Raw genomic sequence first — 22,488 nt, 5'->3', positions numbered from 1 at the left:
ACCTGGAGTGGGATCCAGGCAGGAGCCAGCTCCTGAGCAGCACCTGCTCAATCACTGCTGTCAAAAACATTCCTAAAGCTCCTCTTTTGGACAGTGGAGCCTCCCTGCTACTTGAGAGCACAATTACACTGTAGCCACAGGGAAGGAATGAAAGGAAAGTTTTCTTTTAGTTACATATGCAGTTGGAAAAACTGTATTTAGGGGAAAATTGCACTGTTGGAGCAGGCAATTCTGTCTAAGGGAATAGCTTCAAAATCCCTGCCCAGCTGATGCTGCTGAAATATTTTACAGAGGAAAATAATAAAGTAAAAATGCAGAATTTACTTGAATGGGGAATGCATTCCATTCTGGAGGTGAAAACTGCACAAGGAGGAAAAGCAAGTTGTTGATGGCTGAGCCAGGATGGCTCAGAGCTGCTGGTGAAGGAGCCCCAGCACTGTCCCAGGTGAGATACCTGTGCCCTTAGGTCCTCTTGTAGGACTGGATTCTGCTTGGTCACTTACCCCATTACCAAATGTGTGTCTGTGCTCCCCTTGGGGCGCTCCAAGGACAGGGACAGAACACCTGAGCTCAGCTCTAAGTGATGGATGAGCCACCTGTGTGCCAGAGGGAAGGGCCAGAGCCAAGCCCCTGCAGCTGTGCCCCTCTCAGAGCAGGGACATGCCAGTCCCCCTACCCGAGCTGCAGTTCTCACGTGTGAGTCCTTTGTGCCTTGCAACAGGGGCTCTTCAGCTGGCTGCTCCTCTGCTTAACAAGCTCTCAAATGAAAATCACTCCTAGGCTTGTGTGGGTGGAAAGGGTACGAAAACAACTCTCATGATGTGACTTGTTCAAATAAGTATGGGTTTGTTCTTCAAAGGAATCATGAAAAAACCTCTGATGACAGGATCTTTTGGGATATTTAAATAACAGTGCTATAAATAGCCAGGAGAGCTCAAGAAAATCCCCCTGAAGTATTAAATAGTATTTTAGTTTTTTTTCTCATAGCATACTGTCCTTCAGACAAACTGGAAATATCTGTTCTGCTGCTTCCACCCCCAGTTAGGTACTGGGAGAGCAAGGTCTGCCCAGGAGAGCTGGCTGTGCAGCAAGACACGGTGCAAATGCTGAAGAGCTGCTCATCCAGCCCTCCTCCTCCTCCTCGGGCTGCGAGGACAGGGGGAATGAAACTGCAGGGGGTTTCAGCAGTTCTGGTGCCCGTGTGTGTCTGACACAGGCTGTGGCTGTGACCTTGACAAACCCCTGACGTTTGACCACCAGGCACTGCACACGCCGGGATTGCCCAACGCTAACAGCCGAGGGTGGCTGTCGGTTGGGAATTCTTAACGGAAAAACTTCTGAGAGCCTCAGATTAGGGACATCAAAAGGGCAAAGTCTCAACAACGATGGATTTTTCCACTTCATGTGTGACGCAATTTGGAGTTTTTAAGTGGGTATTTAGTATTAATTCCCGACTGCTCCAAACAAAAATATAGAGGCAAATCAGGAACTTTTCACAGAAAAATACTTGGACAAATCAGTGATTTAGGAAGGACAATCCTGCTCGTGACTGTGGTTTCTCCAAGTTACTTATTTACACTCTCACATACCCACCGCCTGCTGCAGGCACGTGTCAATAAGCAACGGGCAGGTTTGAAGAGCATCGATGATTTCCCAGTCTCCTCCAAGTGCCTTGTCCAGAGCTACCCTGGAATCAGCTGTCACACAGCCCACTGAGCGTGGCACTGCCAGCAGTGATCAGCCATGCTGCACTACTGTGCATCCCCCCAAACCTCAGAGCTTCCTCGGGACAGAGAAATCAGTCACACACTGGATCTTCTGCAATGATACCAAAAGCCCTGGGGGAAATGTCACAAGTCCTACACAATAACATGGAAAGTCTCTATTAATTCCAACTTGGTGGTGCTGCAACTGAGCAATAACTTTGCCTGAACACAGATTTGCATTTCTCATTCTAGTTCAGCCCTGCAGTTCCAAACCATTGCGGTAGCTGCTGGCTAATATTTGCTCACTAATGTGTCACCACCAGACAAACGTTCGTGTAAAACTCTGTCTAAAGCTCAGATTCACCTGCTTGGGTGTGTGGCTGTGTTAGCAGGCAATGAGGTGCTCTGGCTCCGGGGCCCAGCCCGAAGGTCCCAGCAGAATGCAGAGGCGGGCAGGCGGAGGGTGCTGTAGCAGCCTTGAGCAGCAGTGACAGGAGCCATGCCCAGCGACTTGTGGAGGTGCCCAAGGCCCGACCGGGGCACCCGGCACAAACCCCGGGGCCAGGCGGGGAGCGGGGCTGCGGGGACCCGCGGGGCTGTGGGAAACGAACTCCCATGCGGGCAGAGGCCGGGAGAGGCCCGGGATGAGGGACATGGCGGGAGTGGGCCGGGCTGGGCGTCGGCGGCCCCACAGGGCCTGTCTGCGCCCGTCCCGCGACTACCGCGGGAGAGAGAGGAGGGGAGGGGAGGAAGGGGGCGCGTCCGGACTCTCCCCGAGCCTCGGGCCCGCGCCGTAGCGGCCCTAGGCACGATCCGGGCCGCGGACCGATCCCGGTCGCGGCCCGACCCCGGCGCCGCCACGCCTCCGCTCCCTCAGGGCACGGGGCGGGGCTGCGCGCGCGCGCGCGGGAGTCTCGCGGGACGCGGCGCTCTCGCGAGAGGGGCGGGGCGGGGCGGGGCGGTGTCGCTGCATGTCCGAGCCGGGCGGCCCGGCCGGGGCACGTGGGGCGGCACCGGCACCGCTCCGGACCGGGCCCGGCACCGCTCCGGGCTCCGCCGCCGCGCCGGAGCATCCGTAAGTACCGCCCTGGGCCGCCGCCCGCCCGCTGGCGGAGTGGCGGGGCCCGCGGCCGTGGCTGTCAGCGGCGGCGCTGCGGGGCGCGCTGAGGGTGCCCCCTCGCCGCGCTCCCGGCCGTGCCTGCCCCGGTGCCGGCGCTCGGGCCGGGGCGGGAGCGCTCCCGCGCGGCCCAAGGTCAGCGCTCCGGCCCCGCCGTCGGGCGGGGGCCGTGCGTGTCGGGATGCGGGGCGGCAGCGGGCGGTGCGGGCCCCGCGGGGCAGCTCGGTGTCCTGCTCCGGGATGGGGGCGGTGAGGGGCCGGTCCGGGCCCTGCAGGGCCGCTCTGCGTCCTCCTGCTCGCGGTCCCGGGCGGCAGCGGCAGGGGCGGTTCGCCCGTTCTGAGGGCAGCGCTGCGGCCGGGGCTGCCCGCCCGCCGTGAGGGCGGGAGGTGGCACGGGCGGCGCGGAGTCGCGGTGAAGATTAAGGCACCCTATGCTGTCTGGTCTGGCGAGCCCTGCCTGTGTTATGGTAATGGCCGTAAAAAGTGCTATTTGCAAAACTTCTGATGTGCTGTAGTGACTCCTTTTGTTCGTAAGCCAGCATGGAATACAGGGGGGAGCAGAGGAATTAAATTATATTGCTACTGAGGAAGTGATGTTGTGTCTTGCTTTCCTGGGAGAATCCTTGTTGTTTGCTCTCTCTTTTTCTTCTTCCCTCTGATTGAAGCAAGGGAGATCTAAGTAACTCCTGCTCCAGAAATGGGCAGCTTGATCTGTGCCTGGCTGAGTTCTTTACTGCAGTCCCATAATCCCGTGAGGCCATGACCACAGAGTGGACAGGCATCTGAGCAAGGGCATCCTCTTCATGGATGTTATCCATAATAGCAGGAAATGGCACCTAAAGGTGTATTTGGCTGCAGCCCACCTGTTGGGCAAAGCCGGGGCTGTGGGACGGCAGAAATCGAGCCTTCCTGTGTTGCCCGGGGTTGTGCTGCACCTGCCGAGCGTTATCGGGCCCTGTGGACTTTGTCTCAGGTGAAAGGAATTGGCTGGTGCTGCGGAAGGTGTAGCGCTGGTGTAACTTTGTGGCTGTGAATGATCTACCGAGCACAGCCCCGCTCGGAGTGGCCGGGCCGAGCACGTGGAGCGGGGAGTGCAGCACAGCTCCCCGGGAGCCGGGCTGGCCTCGGCAGCGCTTGGGCCAGAGCTGCCAGAGCAGCTGAACAGAGCTGGCTCCTCTGCTGGGATCGCTGTGTGACCCACTTCGGGTCATTTAACCTCCTCATTCTGCAATGAGCTGCTTGTGTGAGGGGTGAGGGGGCTGTGCAGGCACCTGCTGTACCTGTCGCCTGGTGTGGGCCTGTGACTCTGGAAAAGGGCAGCACAGCCTCGCTGTGTGTCTCATTCTCCATGCCCTGGTGTGCTTGCTGCACAGTGCGAATGCGCTGGAGGGAATGACAGCTGTCAAGTAAGTGAGGAGGGAGAAGTCTGTAGAGCTTGAGCAGTGCTTGAAGTAGGATGGAATCCACTGGAATCCATTCATGCATCGATTCCTGTCCTGGTCTTGCTCACCTGACAGTCTTTCAGCTTCTGCTTAAGTTTCATTGAGCTCTTGAAGGACTTTTAAAAGCTCTCCTGGGGTTTAGGCAGGTCAGTCTCTCACTGCAGTTGTAGCAGTATCTTCTGCAACAGGCTGTTTGCTCTCAGACATGAAGCTAATGATATGTTGGGGCTGGAGGGTCTGTGTGGATGGCATTGCAGGAGCTCAGTTGTTGTGTGTTAGCAGCTGTTTTGTGCTTGGGAGTGCTCTCCTTATTCAGCCTTGGTTTAGAAACCTATCCTAGGAACCAGATTCCTTTTTAAAGAATGCTGGAGATGCTTTGAGATCCTAATACTGGAAATTATGGACTGCCTAGGAAGCCTTGGCTTTAACCTAGACACTCCACAACGCCTGAAATGGGGGCAGAGGAATGCCCTCACTACCCAGGGTGTGAGGTGACAGGACTTGCAGCTCAGATCCACCACGATTTGTCTGTTCCCAAAGGTGCAGATTGCCTGTGGAGTTAACTGTGGCAGGAGTTTGCTGCAGGAGTGCAGCCAAAGCTCTCAGAGCCAGCAGCAGTTTGATTTGTGATGGCTGAGACTCTCTCTTCGCTTTGAAAACATTGCAGGCTGGCTGCAGGGGGATTGGAGAGCAAGTGCACTTCTGCAGGAGCAGTTATCTGAAGAGCATAATGCTTTTAAAGCAACATAGCCCACTTATCTGTGCCTCTCCTTGTTCGTGTGCACTTAACTCATGTGAAAAAATGATTTAAGGTATTTCTAGCGTCCAGGGAGCCTGTAATAGGATTGGGGCTGGTATCCCAGTTGCCCCTAGCAACATCTAGAGCTAATAAAAAGCATTAATTGCAGCATTAATTACTTATAATTGTTTCATGTTTCAGATGTAATGATTAGCCTTTTTAAAATCCTGATTTCTAACTGCAGTGCTTCTGTGGAGCTCTTAATGCAAATGGCTGGTTAGACTTCATGAAGTGATGATTAAGTTCAGGCAGCCATGCTCAGATATTCAGAAAAAGCTATTTTATTCTTCAGGTGTTTAATATTTCCTGGAAATTGAAGCTGTTGCATTTGTTTCCCATGGGGGTTGCTAGAAGGGGAGATATTTGCATGTCCCAAACTGCCTTTTCAAGTGTTCTGTCTTCAGCTGGTTCACTGTATGTTTCTTTATTGTCCACTATGTGGATTTTGGTCCTGCATTTTGTCAGCTGGAAGCTAACTGGATTTTTTGGGTCCTGTACATCACTACTAGCAGAGATGAATATTTCATAAAAGACCATTTAAAATCATTCTTGAGCAAACAAATCACTGCTGCAGACCTGTCCTGGTTGCTTTTGACCTCTGCTGCCACCTGGCACTGAGGATGAGAAACTTGCCATGTGCTGTGGCTGATTTTTGACTCTGGGTATAAATAGCAGCAGTTCCTGGCAAAAGTTCATGATTTTCATGTGCCTCTGGTATCAGAGGCATTAGCTTTGCTTGGGGATGAACCTGGGGATGGGGAACTTGGAGATCTCTGTGGTCAGGCTGGCGTGTGCTGCGCCGCTCCTCACAGCCCTTGTTCATGCACACGAGTTCTTGCTGCTCCTTCACATGAGTGGCTCTCAGTGAAGCCTTTGCTGTTCCCTCCCAGCACAGGTGAATGCACACAGGGCATCCTCCTCACTGATGGTTGCTGCCCTCCCTCTCTGAGTGCTTCTGCAGTTCTCCTCCAGCCGAGCCTTGGTCACACGGCTGCCAACCAGACTCCAGTGCTTTCTGCTTTCTGCTTTCTGCCTGAGCCCAGTGCAGCTCTTGTTTTGGGAAGCTGTTTGTCAAGGTCTTGTGGCTGTGCCCAGCAAACATCCCGTGAGCAGAGCTGCTGCTGCTCCCCAGATACCTGGGGACCTGTTTGGTCTCTGCTGCTCTTGGCTCCTGGCTCTTGCAGCCCTATCAGTGTGTTTGCTGGAAACCTCCCCGTTCTGTCTCCTTGAAAATCCAAGCTTGTTTTTGTCTCCTGTGCAGAGTATATTGGAAGCCCTTGGTTAGTTTAGTCTCTGTTCTGTGGAAATTGATAGAGATGCCAGGCATCTGACTCAGGTGGCTGCTTTTAAATCTTCATTTACAAGCTGTGCATGTAGTGGCCACTACACTGTGTTATCCATAGGAAGGGCTGCATTGGCTTCCTTATGTACAAGCAAACACAAAAGGCTGACTATTGGATGTGTTTATTCTGAAATCCTGGAAAATAATTTGTTCTGTTCTCCAGCCTGAGTGAAAATGCAGAGTGTGAAAGATAAAACTTTTCCCAAATCCAGACCTTTGTAATGTGTTGATAGCTTATAAAGATAATAACAGCTGCTTTACCTGTACTGTGGGGGTACAGGTAAAGTGGTGCAGAAGCAGTTTTTGAAGCTTGCTGATGCATCTGAAAGGCTTTTCTGGGAAAGTGGAGAAAAAGCTCTCTGCAGTAGAGTATTCAGAGGGAGACACTAACTTGGGTGAGGAAACTATAAATAATGAAACAACTGGAGCAGGGAGGTAATAAGATATCAAGAGCAGTATGAAGCTCAATAACCTAATAGGATTAATGTTAATTACAAACTATTCATTGCTGCAGAGCAGGAGCACTCAAGGCCCTGCCTGAGTCCATGAGAGCAGTGCTGAGGGTTGCTGGGGGCTGGTGTTTGTGTCCTCGTGAGCTTTTTAATTTTCAAAACATCTATTAAAAAAAACCCTACAGGTTGGCCCAGCTGATGCTTTCATTGTAAAGCTCTGAGTGTGGAAATAAATAGGAACTGTTCTGGGTGGTGCACTGGTGCAAAGGCTGCTGCAGGAGCTGTGCTGGGCCAGGGCTGGGCTGCTGAGTGGGGGAAACACAGAACCAACAATCAGTGTGGCAGCTCCAGCTGCGAGGGGGGACTGAGCTCTTGTAGGAACAGCACTGATGCTGATTACACTGAAAGCAGTTTTTATCTCAGAGATAAAAGACAGCCTGGTGTTAATGGTGTTTCTTGTTCCAGAGCACTAGTTTAATTCTACATCAACCAGCTTTTTCAGCCTTTTACTTAAGTCGCAGTTTATCCTCCTGCAAATAGGAGACTGCTGGTCCTTAAATGTTCTAAGGTTGTGGAGTGGCTTCACTGGTGGTTTTCATTCAGAGAGGAACCTGTTCCTTGGGCTCATAGCCCATGTTTACTGGGCTGTGAAAAGGTGGTGTTGCTCAAGGGCTATCTCTTGCTGTTCTAGTCTTTCAGTGCTACTGTTTGAAGCAGAAATTGCTGCACAGCACTTGCCTTTAATTAGTTAAGTACAGAGAGACTTCCCTGTTGGCTTCTTTTAAAACAAGTGCCACCCAGTTTGCGATCTTGCTGGCCTGGCTCCTACCTGTCTCTGGGTGTTTGTAGCTCCTGAGTCACGCAGTCTGAGCTCCTGCCTCTGGGTGGTGTTGGGTTTGGTGGGGGTTGGCTGCCGAGAGGGCTGGGGAGGCTGTGGAATCTGGTGGCCAAGTGACACCCTGGTGATGCAAGGGCTGCCAGGCTGCTGTGGCTTCACAGCTCCCTCCTGTAAGCTCAGGCCAGGGCTGCTGCTGACCTGCATGGGAGAAAACCCCCTGTGCTCTGCAGCTGGAACAGCTGGGAGCACGTGCTGCAGCAGGACTGGCAGGAGGTCCCTCTGTTGTGGATGTTCTGCCTCCTTCATCCTGTGTGAAGCACAAAGAAGCTGCAGTTAAATCATGCAGTGCCACGTGCCAGTTCAGCTTTCGATGAAAATATGCCTCGTGCCAAGGGTGGGTTATGTAAGTCCTTACGTCTGTTTCAGTGCAGCAATTTCTCTTATTTTAGTCTTAACAGTAGGGCCCCCAGTTCCTTAGGTTTTTGTTAACTCCTGCTCTTATGCCTCCTATAAGGCAGAGCATGTGCTACCAGTTATTTTTAGCATGGAAAAATTTAAGAGCCCACGTGGTCCCATTTAGTTTGAACCATGCCAGCCTGTCCAGTTCTCTTTCACCCAGATAGTATTTATTTCCCAAGTGCTGCTTCACTAACTACAGGGTTTGTCAGGAGGCATCCTGGCCTTGCTGTTGAAGCTGCATTTCCAATTTGCTCTGTGATCCTTTAGGACGGGCTTTAATTCCAGCCTTGATTTCCACAGCTTTCAGGGTTTGGAAGCCTCTCAAGTGCAGGGGCAGAGGGAAGCGGAGGAGCCAGGACCGGCTGAGGGTTCGTCCCTGCAGAGCATGGGGGCTCAGTCACTTGGGAGTCATCCTGGCCTCTCTCCTGGTGGAGACTCGAACCAGCTCGCCTTCAGAACAGACCTCCTTGTGTGTAGAAAACCCTGAGATTCTGAGCAAGTGCTTGCTGAACTCCTCTGGACCTGGAGAATGAATTATCTGGCGTCCCTGGGAACCTCGTGCTGCGAACATTTCTGACCTTATAAGGCTGTGAGTGCTGAGGGCTCTGTGTCCTGGCCAGGAAACAAGGTGGCTTAGAACTGCTCTGGGACCCTAATGTAAACGAGTAGAGTAAATTGGCTGTCCTTGGCTTTTTTCTCAGGTAGGTGATGTGTGCATTCTTTCTTGTCCTCATCTCCTTGCTCTTTACCAGCAGTTTTCCATAAATCAAGTCAGGACACAGACTTGGAGAGCTGACTGACCCCTGCTCTCCCTTTGGTGCCTTGATCCCATCCTGACGTGCAGAGGGAATTATGTAGCGGTTTGGAGAAGCCTCATGCCCCAGCTCTCCAGCCATGATAGGTGTGACATTTAGGCCGGATTCCCGGCGTGCCAGAGGGAAGTGGAAGTGGCTGGTGCTGGGCTGAGCGCATACAGTGCATGAGCTCTGCACTATTTATGGTGCAGGGCTGTTGGGGCCCTGCCTCTTGGGAATGGTGCTGGAGATGCAGTGCTTTCTGGGGGCTCTGGCTCCTGCAGGCTGCTCCTCTCCTTTCCGGAGCTGCTGCATTTCCCAGCTGGCTCCTCCTGCCCGGAGAGGGAGAGTGCAGGCCCTGCTGAGCCAGGCTCCCTCCCTCTTGGCAGTGCTTGAGGGCATGTGATTTGACAAGTTGCCATTTTCTGTCCTGCTGCTGGCAGGAAAATCCCAGGCTTTCTTCCCCCAGTGTGTTAAAATGATGCCATTGCCACTGCAGTCCTGAGCTGGCTGTCAGAAAGGCAGCGGGGGGATGGCTTGGTTACTCTGGGCCAGGTTGGGAAGTGGCTGTGGGCTTTGGGGGAGAAGGGGACATGGAGCAGTGTCCCAGCCCTTGGGATGGGCAGGTTGGATCTGCTGTCCTCAGGCATCACGTGCAGCCAGGCTGTGACCAGCATGGCAAGATCTGCCAGAGCCTCCTGCCAGGTCTGTGTGAGGAGATGTTTGTTGGTGTTGAGCTGTTTCCCGGCCAACCCAGCACTGTGGGACGTCTGCTGGCATCTCGTGCCCAGCCACTGCCTTTCAGCCTGCTCTGACTGAAAGGAGATCCACATGCAGGATGTGGAATTCCCATTTCACATGATCCTGGTGGTGATGCAGCTCTGGCTTAAATAATAAATCAAAAACATGAAATCAAATGAGAATTGCAAGGAGCTGCAAGGGACAGCTAATCCAGCAGTCCCCACTCATCCAGGTATCATAGAGGAGTGCAGATCTGTATCCTAAATGATGATAATGTTCAGAATGACTCACAGAACTGTTTTGTCTGCCAGACTTTAGGACAGGCTTATCCCTCTGGGGCATCCTGCAACTGTCTCCCTGTGCTGCAGAGCTGTGTGGGGCTATGGTTTGGACAGTTGGTGCAACTTAGTAGGGAATCAGATAATAATAGGGCTGTCTGTTTAATTGGGAATGCTTGCTGGGAATGGACTTATGTGAGCCACTTTAATTTGGGTTTGTAGTATGCCTGAGAGACAGCTTGTAGGGTAGTTCTGCATTAATTACAACAACTTGGGCACGCAGCAGATGAGCACTCACAGCTCACAATGTGCCATTGTTCTGGGCAGCATAAAGGGGAACCTTTTGTCTTGGGAATGTACAGGCTTCACCCTTTCCATTTGCCAGCTTCCAAACACAGAGCAGCCACAGTATTGCATAGGTTTGTTGGTTTTTTAATTCTAAGATCCCAGATGTTGCCGTTAACAGAGGGTTCACCCTCAGCAGTGCTCCCTGACTGCATACAACCAGCTGGGAGTAACTGGGATTTAGTTACTTCTTAGTTACTTAGTTTATTTAATCAGCTACAAATGTCTGATGGACACGCAAGTCTCTGTGTAGAACAACATGAATGCCTTATTTGTGATGTACTGGGAATATTACCGAACTTAAATTGTGTCTGCAGCTGACCTTTAATTTGGGATTGAACAAGCAATTTTCTAGTCCCTGCCTTTGCCATTCTTTCATTCATTTGTGTGCCTGAGTGTCTGGGCCCTGCAGGAAGCAAGGCAGAGTCTGAGCTAGTGTGGGTGAAGTTGTGTGGATGCTCCTGTGGAATGGAGAGTGTGGCTGGAGGAGGTGAGAAATCTGGGGTGAATATGAAATTATCTGAGGCTCTGACACTGGGTTTGAGCCCGAGGGAGGCATGGTTTTGTCCCTCAGCTAGAATGTCATCAGCTCCTTGTAGAGATTGTGGCCTGAAGGAGTGTGGCACTGGGAGCTGTGGTTGGGGTGTTAGTCCTGATAACAGAAGGGGTTTTTTGGTTGAGACACACTGGGGCCAACTGCCTTGGTTGTCCTCTCTTGTCATAGAAATATTATGCTTCTAAAGAGGAACCAGATAATGCTCTTTTCCAGTGGGTGGCTCCCATTTCTAAGATTTTGCTATCTCCTGAAAACAATCTTTATTTTTGTTCCTTGCTGGCAAGAGTCTTGAGGGCTGTTTGAATTAAAGCCTGTCTGTGTAAGCACCCTCAGACACGTGGTGTTTTGCTTTAATTCCTGTGCAGTGAAAATATAAACTGTAAGTGCTTTGCAGCAAGGCTGTTTGGGATGTGGTAACAGTTTAGCTGTGCATTCCAGTTGCAGACATTCCTTAAGGAAAAGGGAAGGCCTGGCAGCCCTGCCCCATGTGACTCAGTGAGGCTTGCCAGTGAAGGAGCACGACTGGGTGTCCAGGTGGGAAGGAGGTCAGAGCCTTGCAGAGGGAAAGGGAGAGCTGCCAGCTTTTAAGTCAGGGGAGTGGCAGCTGTCAGTGTAGTGAGTTTGGATGTAGAATAAACTTTGGAGCTGCATTCCTCAGGCTTTATAGAAGTGTGTGTTGTCAGAGTCCAGAGCCCTCAGGAATGGGGTGCTGCCTTTCAAGGGGAGAGCTGGGGAGCCCTCCTGCTCTGTGCCAAGCCCCTGCCATGGAATGCTGTGGTCCAGCTGGGCTGGGAGCCCAGCCTGGTGCTGGAGGAACCTGCTGTGCTGGAGGCTGTCCTGGGGCAGGGCTGACCTGCAGAGGTGTGAGGCAGAGGAGGCAAGGGGAGATTAAATGCAGAGGCGAGGAGGGGTGAAATCATTGAGTGTAATGATAAGACATGTCCAGATATCACTAATCTTGGGTAAGGATCTTGTTCTGTGGTGTGCTGGTAGAGCAGAGATGTGAATTTCTAGAGCAGCTGGAAAACAAGCCTGACCATGCTAATAGCAATACCTCAAGGCACTTATGGGACCTCCTGCCACCTTCCCTGGGACTGTTTTAACGTGATTCTGTTTCTCCTAGGTGTAACTGCTGAAGCTCTCTAAGATGGCTTTACGCTTCCGCAATTTCGTCCCGTATGCCATTCCCGGAGTGCTGGCGCTTCTTGGCTGCTGGTGGATCTATTCCTGGAGAAAAAAACACTCAGGCTATTGCAACAAACAAGCAATAGCCATTGCAAGGGAGAAGCAGGAGGAAGTATCAGAGAGTGATGCGCGTCCCAAGCCAGAAGCGTGTGTCCCTCGGAGAGTGCCTCTGCTGTCGGGAGAGGAGAGCCTGGAGCAGCCAGCCCCCAGCTCCCTGCTGCCCACGGTGCCCACGGTGCCCTCTCCTCTGCACCCAGCTCACGAGAGGCCGGAGCTCTCACGGCACCCCCCAGACCTGTCAGCCACGGCAGCTGGGCCCAGTGAGCAGCTGGAATCGGTGGGGTCTGGAGAGGGAAGCGGTGTCCCTGCTCGTGCCTCTCTCCCTCTGCTCGCTGGGAGCTCAGAGTGTGACCAGAACGAGGTATTGAGCCACACACTGGGGCAAAGCTTGGGGGCAAAGCAAGGCCAGCAGCCACCCCTGACACAGGAGTCTTTGGGAGTCACAGAGGACACCAGCAACACAGAGCAGTCGGATGAGTCTTCGTTTAAGCCCCCTAAGGAAAAGCAGATGCCAGGAATTGTGCAGTCAGATACTGGCTCTGTGACAGCCTGTTGCTGGGGATTGGAGAAAGAAGCCAGTGCCCCACAAGCCTTTCTGAATGAAGCTGAAGTATCAGGTCACGAGGATTCTGCAGTGAGTGTGTTACCAGGGAGTTTGGAGTCTACCTGTCCAAAGCAGTCCAGGGAAGAAGAGATCTCCGAGTCAATCATTGGTACTGTACCAGTGTGTCAGAAGGACACACAGCCAAAAAGAGATGAGTTGGAAAGAGAGAAGATTGGAGGAGTGAGTTTGGACAAGGAAGTTGAGAAAATTGAGCAAGTAGCAATACAGATAATTTCCAAGGTCATTTTGGCAGCAACCGAGGAAGTGCTGTCGGGTTCTGCAGGCGATGCATCCCCTTGGCTCTGCCAGGCCACTGCCAGCCGAGCTGAGGCTCCTCTGGGCATGGAGAGTGTTGCTGCCTCTGCTCAGGTGCCTGTGGAGGGAGCCACAGCAGCTGATGGGAGCGTGGCTGCAGGGAGCAGTGCAGGGGAGCACGGTCAGGGTGTGGCAGATTGCTCATCACACGGCTGCTGGGCCAGCCCCGTTCAGGGGAGCACAGAGGACTGTCAGGTGAAGAGCTGCGTGTGCAGGGAGTCCCAAGGAGTTGGTCGGACTCATGTGGAGAACTCTCTGGAAAAGTCACCTTTGTCCATGGAGGACTCTGGGTATGGCACGCACACACCCGGAGGTGGGACGAGCGTGGAGGAGCCCCTGCAGAGCACAGTGCTGTCTGTCACATCAGAGCAGCACTCGGACTCACTGAGCACATCCTCAGCCCCAGACACGTCTGCTGAGCAGAGCTTGGTCCCAAGGGAGACCCCCTCTGCTGCAGGGCTGCCTGAGGGCAGCACGGTGCCCTACAGCAATGGGATCCTGAAAGAGGATGGGCCAGACCTGAGTCAGGAGTGTAGCAGTGCTCCAGGCACAGATGGAGATCACTCAGAAGGTAAGGGACTGGAAAATCCTCCTGCAAAAAATGTAGTGAACAAGCATTGCTGGGGAGCACCTTGCAGGTGTGAGACCTCGTACCAGTGGTTTCTGGTGACCTCCAGGACCCCCTGGGTGCTTACCCCTGTTCATGGGCTGCTGCTGACAGGAAGGTGAGGCAGGTTCTGAGGCGCTGCTGGAGGAGCCAGAGCAGAGCTCTGATGAATTGTGATAGAATCAGCTGGTTGCAGAGCAATTACCCTGAAGCCTTTTTGTTTGGAGGGGCAGGTGCATGCCAAGAAATCCCAACAGGGAGCAATATTCATGGAGTTTCCCCATCTGTCTGTGCTGCTTTTCCCTTGTAGATGCTGGATGATGTGTGCCTGGCACAGAACATGCAAAGCTGTCTGAGCAAACATTAGCCCGTGTGACCTTGGGGAGGGATGTTAAAATCCTTTGTAGGACCCTGTGGTGCCAACAGCCCTTAATGACAGGGGATGTCTCTAGTAATTGCTACAAAGCAGTTGGAACACTGCTTGTTGCAAGACATGGGGTTGAGTTTGCCAGCAATGAAGGATTGAACCCACTGGATGTTTTCACTAGTGAGAGTAAGCCAGGAGGAGAAGGTATTGCCTTGTTGTAAAGTGCTGGTGTGACAAGAAGGTCCAGGAGTCAGTTGTGGAGCCTGGTGGCACTGAGACACTGAGGTGGGGAAAGGGGAATGCAGCAGGTAAAGCTGATGAGGTGGCAGTGCTGGACAACAGGTCACCCAGCTGACCTTCACACCCAGACTGTGAGTCTTAAATCTTCCCTTTGCCTACAAAGCTGATGCCAACAGCTGCACCCTTGGCCTTTCTCAGCCTCTGTGCTGTGTTACCCATTAAGATGTGGCAAATGTGAAGCAGCTCTTGGGTTCATTTTTCTCTTTGGTCTCAGTGGATGGTCTGAATACTTGCAAGCAAGTGAGGATCTTCATGTTTCTGCTTGTTAATGGGAGGAAGGACCAAGCTCGTGTTACACTGGCTGTATCTGAGATCTGGTCAGGAGGAGGCTGTTGGAATTTGTGCCTTTCCCAGGCAGAAATGTTCCTGGTATTGGCTGATGGTTTGGGAGCAAAATGCACTTCAGCTCTTGCACCTTGTTTCTTCAAATATAGGGCAAATTTGGGCAAAAGGCAGTCCCCTGCCATACCCCATAGTGGGCACACCTGGCACTGGGGTCACTCTGCAGCCCTTCCCTTTGGGGTGGCAGTGTAAGTGTGGGTCTTGGGGGCTGTCTGAATGCTTGTGCTGTCTCGTAGGTTCAGATGTAAATAGTGTGGATTTTGTGGACAGTGGCAGTGCCATGAGGAAGACAGTGGCTCGCCAGAATGCGAAGCTGGAAGGAGGATCCAGCAAGCCAGACTTCGTTATCTGGGAAATCGAGGTCCCAAAGGTAACCAGCTGCTGGCCTGCTCACCATCCTGCCCTGCCCTACACAGCCACCTCCTGGTCTGCTGCTGGCCCTGTGCCATCCCAGGGAGATGAGCACACAGTCCAGGACAGCTGGAGCGTTCTGCTCCCGTTAGGACTCGCAGGAGTGAAGAGCCAGTGCACAGCTGTGAACATGCAGCACTCCAGGGCTACACCCAGGGGCATGGTGCTGGTTGAACTTGTTATTGCCCATTATCTTCCTTCCAGCCTGGAAGTCCAATGCTCTGAAAGCATCCAGGAGGCTTTGAGGGTACCCAGGTATTAAGAACACGGGGTTATCAAAATGAGCTGTGCTTACTGGTCTGAACTCATCCCAGACCCCCTGAGCTCTGCACTGGTCCAGCACTGCCTTGTGTTTATCCTGCCTGTGATAGGGGAACTGAGAATGTGAGAGAGCAGATATGGTTGATCTGTGTTTCTCTTCCTGACTGTTGCTTTCTTGTCCCTTTCCTGAAGGAATTAGTTGGCCGCTTGATTGGCAAACAGGGGAGGTTTATGAGCTACCTGAGACAAGCATCTGGTGCCAAGATTTATGTCTCAACACTACCTTATTTCCGTGACTCCCAGGTCTGTCACATCGAAGGTGAGTGGGATGTGTCTCTATTCATGGTCTATTGGGGGACTTAATTAGATGAGCAAGGAATTTAAATGGATTTAGTGGCTTCTGAGTCCATTGCTTTTCAAAACTCCTCCGGGCAACCTGTTAAAACTTACACTGTTGAGGTAGTGCAGGAGGATCCTGGCAGTAGAATTTCTTCAAGTGACAGGACTGGAGGTGTCCTCAGCATGCCCATGCTAGGGACTTCCCTTGGGATTCTTGTCTTCCAGGGACTTCTCATCAAGTGGAGAAAGTCCTGAGCCTGATTGGCAAGAAGTTCAAAGAGCTGTGTCTCACCAACATCTACACCCTCCCTCCGCCGATGCCGCTGCCGCTTCACTCCCTGCTCGTGTCCGCCTGGGTGAGTCCCGGCTCTGGCAGTGCTGGGGCTGGAGCTTGCATTGCCAGCAGCACTCATGGCAGCTTTTCCTCCCCGTGGCAGCTGTTCCTCCCCGATGGAGTCACTGTGGAGGTGGTGGTGGCACACCAGGTGGATGCAGGGCACATGTTCCTGCAGCAGCACACGCACCCCACGTTCCACGTGCTGCGCAGCCTCGACCAGCAGATGTTCGCCTGCTACTCTCAGCCCGAAATTCCAACCCTGCCCACTCCAGTAGAAGGCAAGTCATGGATGCTCACACGTTGTTCTGTTGAGAAAGTTCTGGGCTCCTGTGCAAACCTGTTGTCCCTGAGTCAGGTGTGGGAAGTTCCCAGTGGACAAGGATGTGATAGCTCACGTGTCATCCCATCTTTAAGCTGCTGCCAGAGTACAGACGTTGCTCTGCTCTCCCTTACCCTGCTCATCCCTGGAGTACCTCCCAAGCCACATAGCTGCATGTTGAAATTCAGAGTGAGATCAAGCCTGTCTCAGGTTATTTCCAGTCAACCTGGCATCTGGGGTATTTCTGCTGGCAAAGTGTGGAGCTGCTCCCACACCTTCATAGTGTCACTGTGTCCGTGTCTGTCACCGTGTCTGCACCTGGTGTGAAGGGTGCATCACGTGGAAAGGGGTTGTGTATTCCTGTGTGGAGACAGGAAGGGAACTGGGTACCTGGGCAGGGCAGCTTGGTTGTGGCAGACAGAGCTGAGAGTAAAACCCACCAGTCCTTTGTCTCAGCTGCAGGCCTGGTGTGCTGGGGCTGTGGGGGATGTTGGAGGAAGATGGAAGCAGCCTAAGGAATGCTGTTGGTTCTCCATAGATAAATGAGCAGCACTGCTCATGCCTGAAGTGCTGATTTTTGGAAATCCACTTATCCTGAGCCTTTTTTCTCTGCACTCTGGTGTTTTGCAGTTGGCATTATCTGTGCAGCTCCAGGCCTGGATGGGGCATGGCTCCGGGCTCAAGTCATCAGCTACTTCGAAGAGACCGATGAAGTGGAGCTCAAATACGTGGACTATGGAGGATATGATAAAGTGAAGGTTGACACACTCAGGCAAATCAGGTCCATAGATCCTCTCCCATGGCCTGAGGCCATGTCTGCCTCAAATCCTAATCGCAGGAGTCTGTACAGTTTGAATTCCTAAAGATTTTTCCACAGCTGGAGTGGGAAATGGTGGAAAGGTTCAGCTCAGCAATGAGTGTGGGTTCTTGGGAGCACAGCAAGATCCTGCAAGGCTTTTTTGAAGGGAGGGGAGAGGAAATGGCAGCTTCTGCCACTTCAGTGTGGAAGCTGAGGAAGAGGATGTCTTCAGGAGGCCTTGAAGTGTAATTGATTGAGCCAGGAATAAGCTCCTGATTCTCTGTGCTCCAGCCCCACTGTCTGGGACAGCTGTGTTGGATCAGGGGTTTCTTAGACAAGCCCATTAAATATTTGATTGTGCCCCAGAGCTGGGAGACAGGCAGCACAGCCTCCCTGGTGGAGGTGGGTTTTGCTCGGAGCCTGATCCAGCTTGGCATGTTAATCAGACAATTTATTGCTGCTCTTAGATTGCTGGGAGAATTGTCTGATTTTTATTTTTTTTTTGTTTGACTGTCATTAATTTAAAACCGAATTCCTGTAAGAGCAATTTGATTAATCAATGTCACATTGAAGAATGTAGGAGTGATTTAAAGCCCTGTTCTTACTCTGATCCTCTTTTCTTTAAGGTCTGATTTTTTAACACTACCTTTCCAAGGAGCAGAAGTTTTACTTGACAATGTGGTGCCACTTCCAGGTAAATGGAGCTCTTGATGTACTGTTGGTCCTTCTCCTGCAAGTTTCCATGGATGCCAGATGTGTCCAAGCCATGGTTCTGTCTAAACCTTCCACCTCCTATTGCTAGTGCAGCCTCTGATGTGACAAGAGGAAGGACTGGAAAAATTGTATTGTATTCTTCTAAATGTGCTAGCATGGCATAACCTGTCAGAATCCAGGGGAAGGATGATAAATGTCCAGGCTTTTTGCTGCTTGGAGGAGACAATGAATTACTGTCCTAAGCAGCAAGTTGGCAGGACTGGCAGGCTGTAGGTGCAGTAGCTGTAACTGCTCTAATTCTTCTGTCATAAAGCTGCTGTAAATGCAAACTTAGTTTTTAATCTGCACACAAATACCTGACATTTTCCTCCTGAAATGACTGATTTGTAAAGTTCTGTGTTCAAACTCCAAGCCTGCAAGCACTGGGGGAATGTCAGTCACTGCCTAGAAACACTTTGGTTTGCTTTTTTTTGTCCTTGGCTCTGCTCAGGTTCTGGACACCTGTGGTACAGACACTTTGGGTTCCCAATGCCAGGAGTGCCCTCTGTGCAGGGTCAGCAAAGCCCTGGAGGACCTGAGCTTAGTTTATTGAGGATCAAAACAGCAATGGCAGCTCCAAGGTGCTGCAGAAGTGTACTTTGCTGTCTTTAAAGCCTCCTGATTCATCAGCTACTTGAGCTTACATGATTGTGGCTGTAGGAAGCTCTTCATCCTTTTCCTGCAGAACCAACAGCTCTGGGGATGGGATCAACTGTCTGTGAGGGATCTTTGTCTCTAGGAGGACAGAGAACATCAGCTCAATAGTCCTTTCTGGCCTGTAAAGTCTGTGAAGGACCTCATGTGTTTGCTGTGCTCTCCTTTTCCCACAGATGAGGATCACTTTTCCCCGGAAGCTGACGCCGCTGTCAGTGAGATGACCAGAGGTGCTGTCCTTGTGGCACAGGTACAGCCCGTGGCTGGAGAAGCCTTGCTGCTGGTGTCCTCTGCCCTGCACTGTGATACATAAACCCCAAAGCCAGAGCCTGGCTCCTGGGAACTCCCATCAGCACTGCCTGGAACTGGGAAGGGATGAGTGTTCCCTCTTGTTTGTGATGCAGGCAGGGGAAAGGGAACCTGAATGTGTTTACAGAGCACAGCAGGGCCTGGTGTCCAGCAGATCTGGGGTCCCCTGGGTGTGCACTGCTTTGCCAGTCCTCACTGGTTTTACACCATGGACATGTGGGATCTGGCTGCAGCTGGCCAGAGGCAGCACTGGGACGTCTGGTGATGTCCCAGAGACTTGCAGGCAGCACCTCCTTGCAGTCCAGAAGTGCTCACCTCTTCTGAAGTGCTTCTGGTAGTGGCTGTAGCTGTCCACGTGAGTGACTTGGCACCAGAATTGCTGCACACTCATGTTTTTCTGTGTTTCCAGGTCACAAATTATGACAGTGTCACAGGGCTGCCACTGATACAGCTGTGGAACTTGATGGGAGATGAGGTGGGTATATTGATGTATATACTGAACACTCTTTAATCATAAACCTTATATTGTTGATTAGGAATTTTCAGAACCAATGTTTGTTGCTGTGGCTTCTTCACTTACCTACTCTTTGGGTTTTTTCCCCCTCCCTTTAGGTGGTGTCAATAAACAGGACTCTGGTGGAAAGAGGGTTTGCTCGGTGGCTCGACTACTAGCAATGTCCTAGATGCCTTGACTACTCTTTCTGCAGAGAAAAAACAAAAGACAAAATCTTGTTTTGCACTGTTACAATTCGGTTTGGCAACTTCCCCCGAGGAGACCCGCTCACACCTGCCTGGAGTTTGGTGGTCCATTGAAACCCGCTTTGCTCAACTGTTACCATTTCACTAGAACAGATACCTCATCTCCTGGAAGGGGGTGTTCAAAGCCATAATGACAGATACTGTAGCTTTAAAGCAAAAAGTCCTCCCTGGCCTCTGCTCAAATTTTAAATGGAAAGATCTCAAAGCCTTGGGGGTGGCAGGAGGGAAAGGCCCCCAGGACGGTAACCGCGCTTTGGTTCCAGCTCTGTCGTGCCCCACGAACTCGGTGTCTGCTTTTCCCAAAAGTTACATCAGTTGTCCTCTTTTTAACAGGCCTTGCCTATGAAATTAATGAATGTTATTAAGGAATTTAATGTTCAGTTATGGATTTTTCTGTATTGTGCCAGTAACCTGCACAAACAGCATCCATCTTGTGTCTTCCTTGCGCCAGGAGGTGGAGGAGTTGTGTTCCTGTGTCTCACTGCAATCATGGATTTTAGGCTTGATCTGCTCTCCCTGCAGGGGCTTGGAGTGCAGGATGTTACCACTACAATTTTTGCTCTGAAATGTCATGTATTTAAAGAAAAGAAACTGCTTGCCAAGCCCAATTGTAGTTTATATTTTTCTAGCTGTGCAAGTCTGTAAATATATATTAAAAAATCATTGTAATATTTTGTACAAGAAAAACACTGGAAACAAAGGGAACTTTACAAAAACTTTTTCACACCAAAATGTCCTACATAGGTAGAACTGGTATGGAGTGCATTAGGGTAGCCAAATTATTTGGAGCATCTGAATGTTGGGAGTGTTTCAGCTCTGCTGTATGAGGATTAGTGTCCCCTTAGGTTGCTGTCTGGTTGAAATTGTGATCGCTGCATCCTTTGCTATGTTGCTGTACAGATCTGTTTAAAAAAAAAAGTAACAACTTGGCATTACTCTTGCAGTGGTGTTCTCTCTCAATTTTTTTTTTTTTGTGGCTCCTTTTTAGATTTCTATTACGTATTTAAAATTTTGCTCAAGTAATTTAAGCTGACTTAATGCTCTTAAAGACATGCCCTCTAATGTGTATCATTTTAGATATGGATTGAGCTGGGATTTATTGCTGGCAGAGAAGACACTTGCCAGAAATGGTTGATGTAGTCAGTCCTCAGAAGCTGCTTCAGGTGATTCAAGGATGTGCTCACATCCTGTGAGCTGACCTGCCAGGACATCACACATTTGGACAGTGGCCTACACCAGCCTTTAGCCCAATCCCCTCTGCTAGGGAATGGTTATATCCTTTCTTGGAGTTCTCTCCTAGTCGATGCTTTGATTTAATGTTCATGTTTGCAGTAACATCCAAGGAAAACTAAATTGGGTAACTCAGATCTATAAAAAATATATCCTTTTGGAATGTTTCTTTCCATTGCAATTAAAGCTCGAATTTTAAGCCGTCTTAGTGAAACTGTGATGACTTAAGAGCCTTCCTTTCCTGCCTCCATTAGGGGAGCCCTGGGCTCCTCGCTCTGCACCCATGGGGTGGCTGTGCCACTGCTTATCGTTCATGGCAAAGTTTGACTTGTCTGAATGTTGGTGCTTTCTCTTCTTTGAGAGGTGTCAGAGTCAGGAATCTACAGCAGGGATGGGGAGCTCTGCCAGCATCAGCTCTGTGTTTTCCTCTGGCTCTGCACTGTGGAAGAACATCCTGTTCCTATTTGTGTTGAGAGCTGCCTGGTTTTTAAGCTGCAGTAAAATAGAACATTGCAGGGGGAGAGGAACTGAAATAAGGAGGTGTTGGCAGGTAACAGATAGGCAGCTCTTTCTTCTTTAAAATCACAACTCTCAGCCTATACAGAAACATAAATGTGGGGGGCTTTTTAGGTTTGGATCTTGTTTTGTATTATGGATAAAAGTGAGTGGATTTGCTGAGCTGGGGAAGGGTGTAGTTGAATATGGACTGCTTGGAAAAGGCACAGGTCAAAAAAGGCCCAGGGGAGGTTGTGGCAGTGGTGCTTTGTGCCCTGTCAGACCTCGGGGATGAGCTGTGCTGGGTTTGGAGCAGGTCCTGATGTTCATAAATCCAGCAGTGGCCCCCGAGCAGCTCCATAATCCTTGGCTCAGGCCTGAGGCTGAGCACAGGCCCATGGAGCTGAGCTGTCCCACAGGTGCTTTGACTGAAGCCCTTCAAAGGGGCTTTTCCCTTTGGGAAGTGGTGATTTTATTAGGGGTGGAATGAATGAGGTCTCGGGAGATGCCTCATTTATAAGCTCCTGGAGAGCTTCCACGGGCTGCACAGCACACTCCAGCACTCCCTGCCAAGCAGCCCCTGCGTGCCCAGATCCCCTCTCCTGGCTCTTCCCATGGAGCAGAGGTGCTTCCTAGAAGGCCTCCTCCTTGTGGCTGCTGGCCCTCGTCCTGCCCAGGGTGGAGGATCAGGAGCCCATCCCTTCCTGCCAGAGTCTCTGCTGTGCCAGGGCTGCTCCTTTGGCAGAGCCTGGAGCTGGTTTCCCTTTGGCACGTTGGTTTCAAGGCTCCTCAGGGAGGGAGGAGGGCAGAGTTTCTGGAGCAGATGGAGGGTGAGGAAGCCCCTGTCTGACACAAGGAGCAGCTCCCCTCCCACAGCCACAGGTGCAGCCCAGAGCCTGGCTCAGCACATCCCTGGTGCTTCACTGACAGAGGTTTTATTCCCTAAAAAGAAAGGAAAATGAGGTACAAGCTGTATTTCTTCCATTCTACTGCATCACACAGATCCATGGGGGTCCCACCTCGGGGCTGTCGCTGGGAAGCCAGCACGTAGGAGGCTGCTGAGCAAGAATTAGAAAACATGTGTCTTGCCTTTAGTTCATTGCCTCAAGGGCTGTGTTTTGGCTTCAGTCACCTCTGCTTCCTTCCCCATCCCGTTAAAAAAAAAGAAAAACC

General features: G+C 51.4%; 1 protein-coding gene across 2 annotated transcripts; it reads left to right on the top strand.

Annotated features, from left to right (window-relative positions):
• Positions 1-2,668: 2,668 nt before the first annotated feature.
• Positions 2,669-21,024, top strand: AKAP1 (A-kinase anchoring protein 1). Of its 2 annotated transcripts, XM_066563555.1 has the most exons (12): positions 2,698-2,781; positions 8,456-8,856; positions 11,993-13,604; positions 14,886-15,019; positions 15,514-15,640; positions 15,886-16,016; positions 16,098-16,275; positions 16,947-17,097; positions 17,742-17,809; positions 18,699-18,772; positions 19,241-19,306; positions 19,444-21,024. In XM_066563555.1, exons 3-12 carry the CDS (start codon positions 12,017-12,019, stop codon positions 19,501-19,503), a joined length of 2,577 nt encoding a protein of 858 aa, XP_066419652.1. In that variant the 5' UTR covers positions 2,698-2,781; positions 8,456-8,856; positions 11,993-12,016; the 3' UTR covers positions 19,504-21,024. The 2 variants fall into 2 exon arrangements, with proteins under 2 accessions (XP_066419653.1, XP_066419652.1); XM_066563556.1 differs by lacking the exon at positions 8,456-8,856 and having other exon boundaries at positions 2,669-2,781.
• Positions 21,025-22,488: the final 1,464 nt, after the last annotated feature.

The sequence above is a fragment of the Molothrus aeneus genome, chromosome 20 (genome assembly GCF_037042795.1).
Source record: "Molothrus aeneus isolate 106 chromosome 20, BPBGC_Maene_1.0, whole genome shotgun sequence".
Taxonomy (NCBI): Eukaryota; Metazoa; Chordata; class Aves; order Passeriformes; family Icteridae; genus Molothrus; species Molothrus aeneus.
Note: the sequence above shows the minus strand (reverse complement) of the source record. Positions and strands in the feature narration are given on the sequence as shown.

Coding starts and splice junctions, on each gene's coding strand:
- AKAP1 (XM_066563556.1), top strand. CDS start 12,017: ATGGCTTTACGCTTCCGCAATTTCGTCCCGTATGCCATTCCCGGAGTG. Junction 16,276..16,946: donor CCTGCCCACTCCAGTAGAAG/GCAAGTCATGGA, acceptor GGTGTTTTGCAG/TTGGCATTATCTGTGCAGCT. Junction 17,098..17,741: donor GACACACTCAGGCAAATCAG/GTCCATAGATCC, acceptor CTTTTCTTTAAG/GTCTGATTTTTTAACACTAC.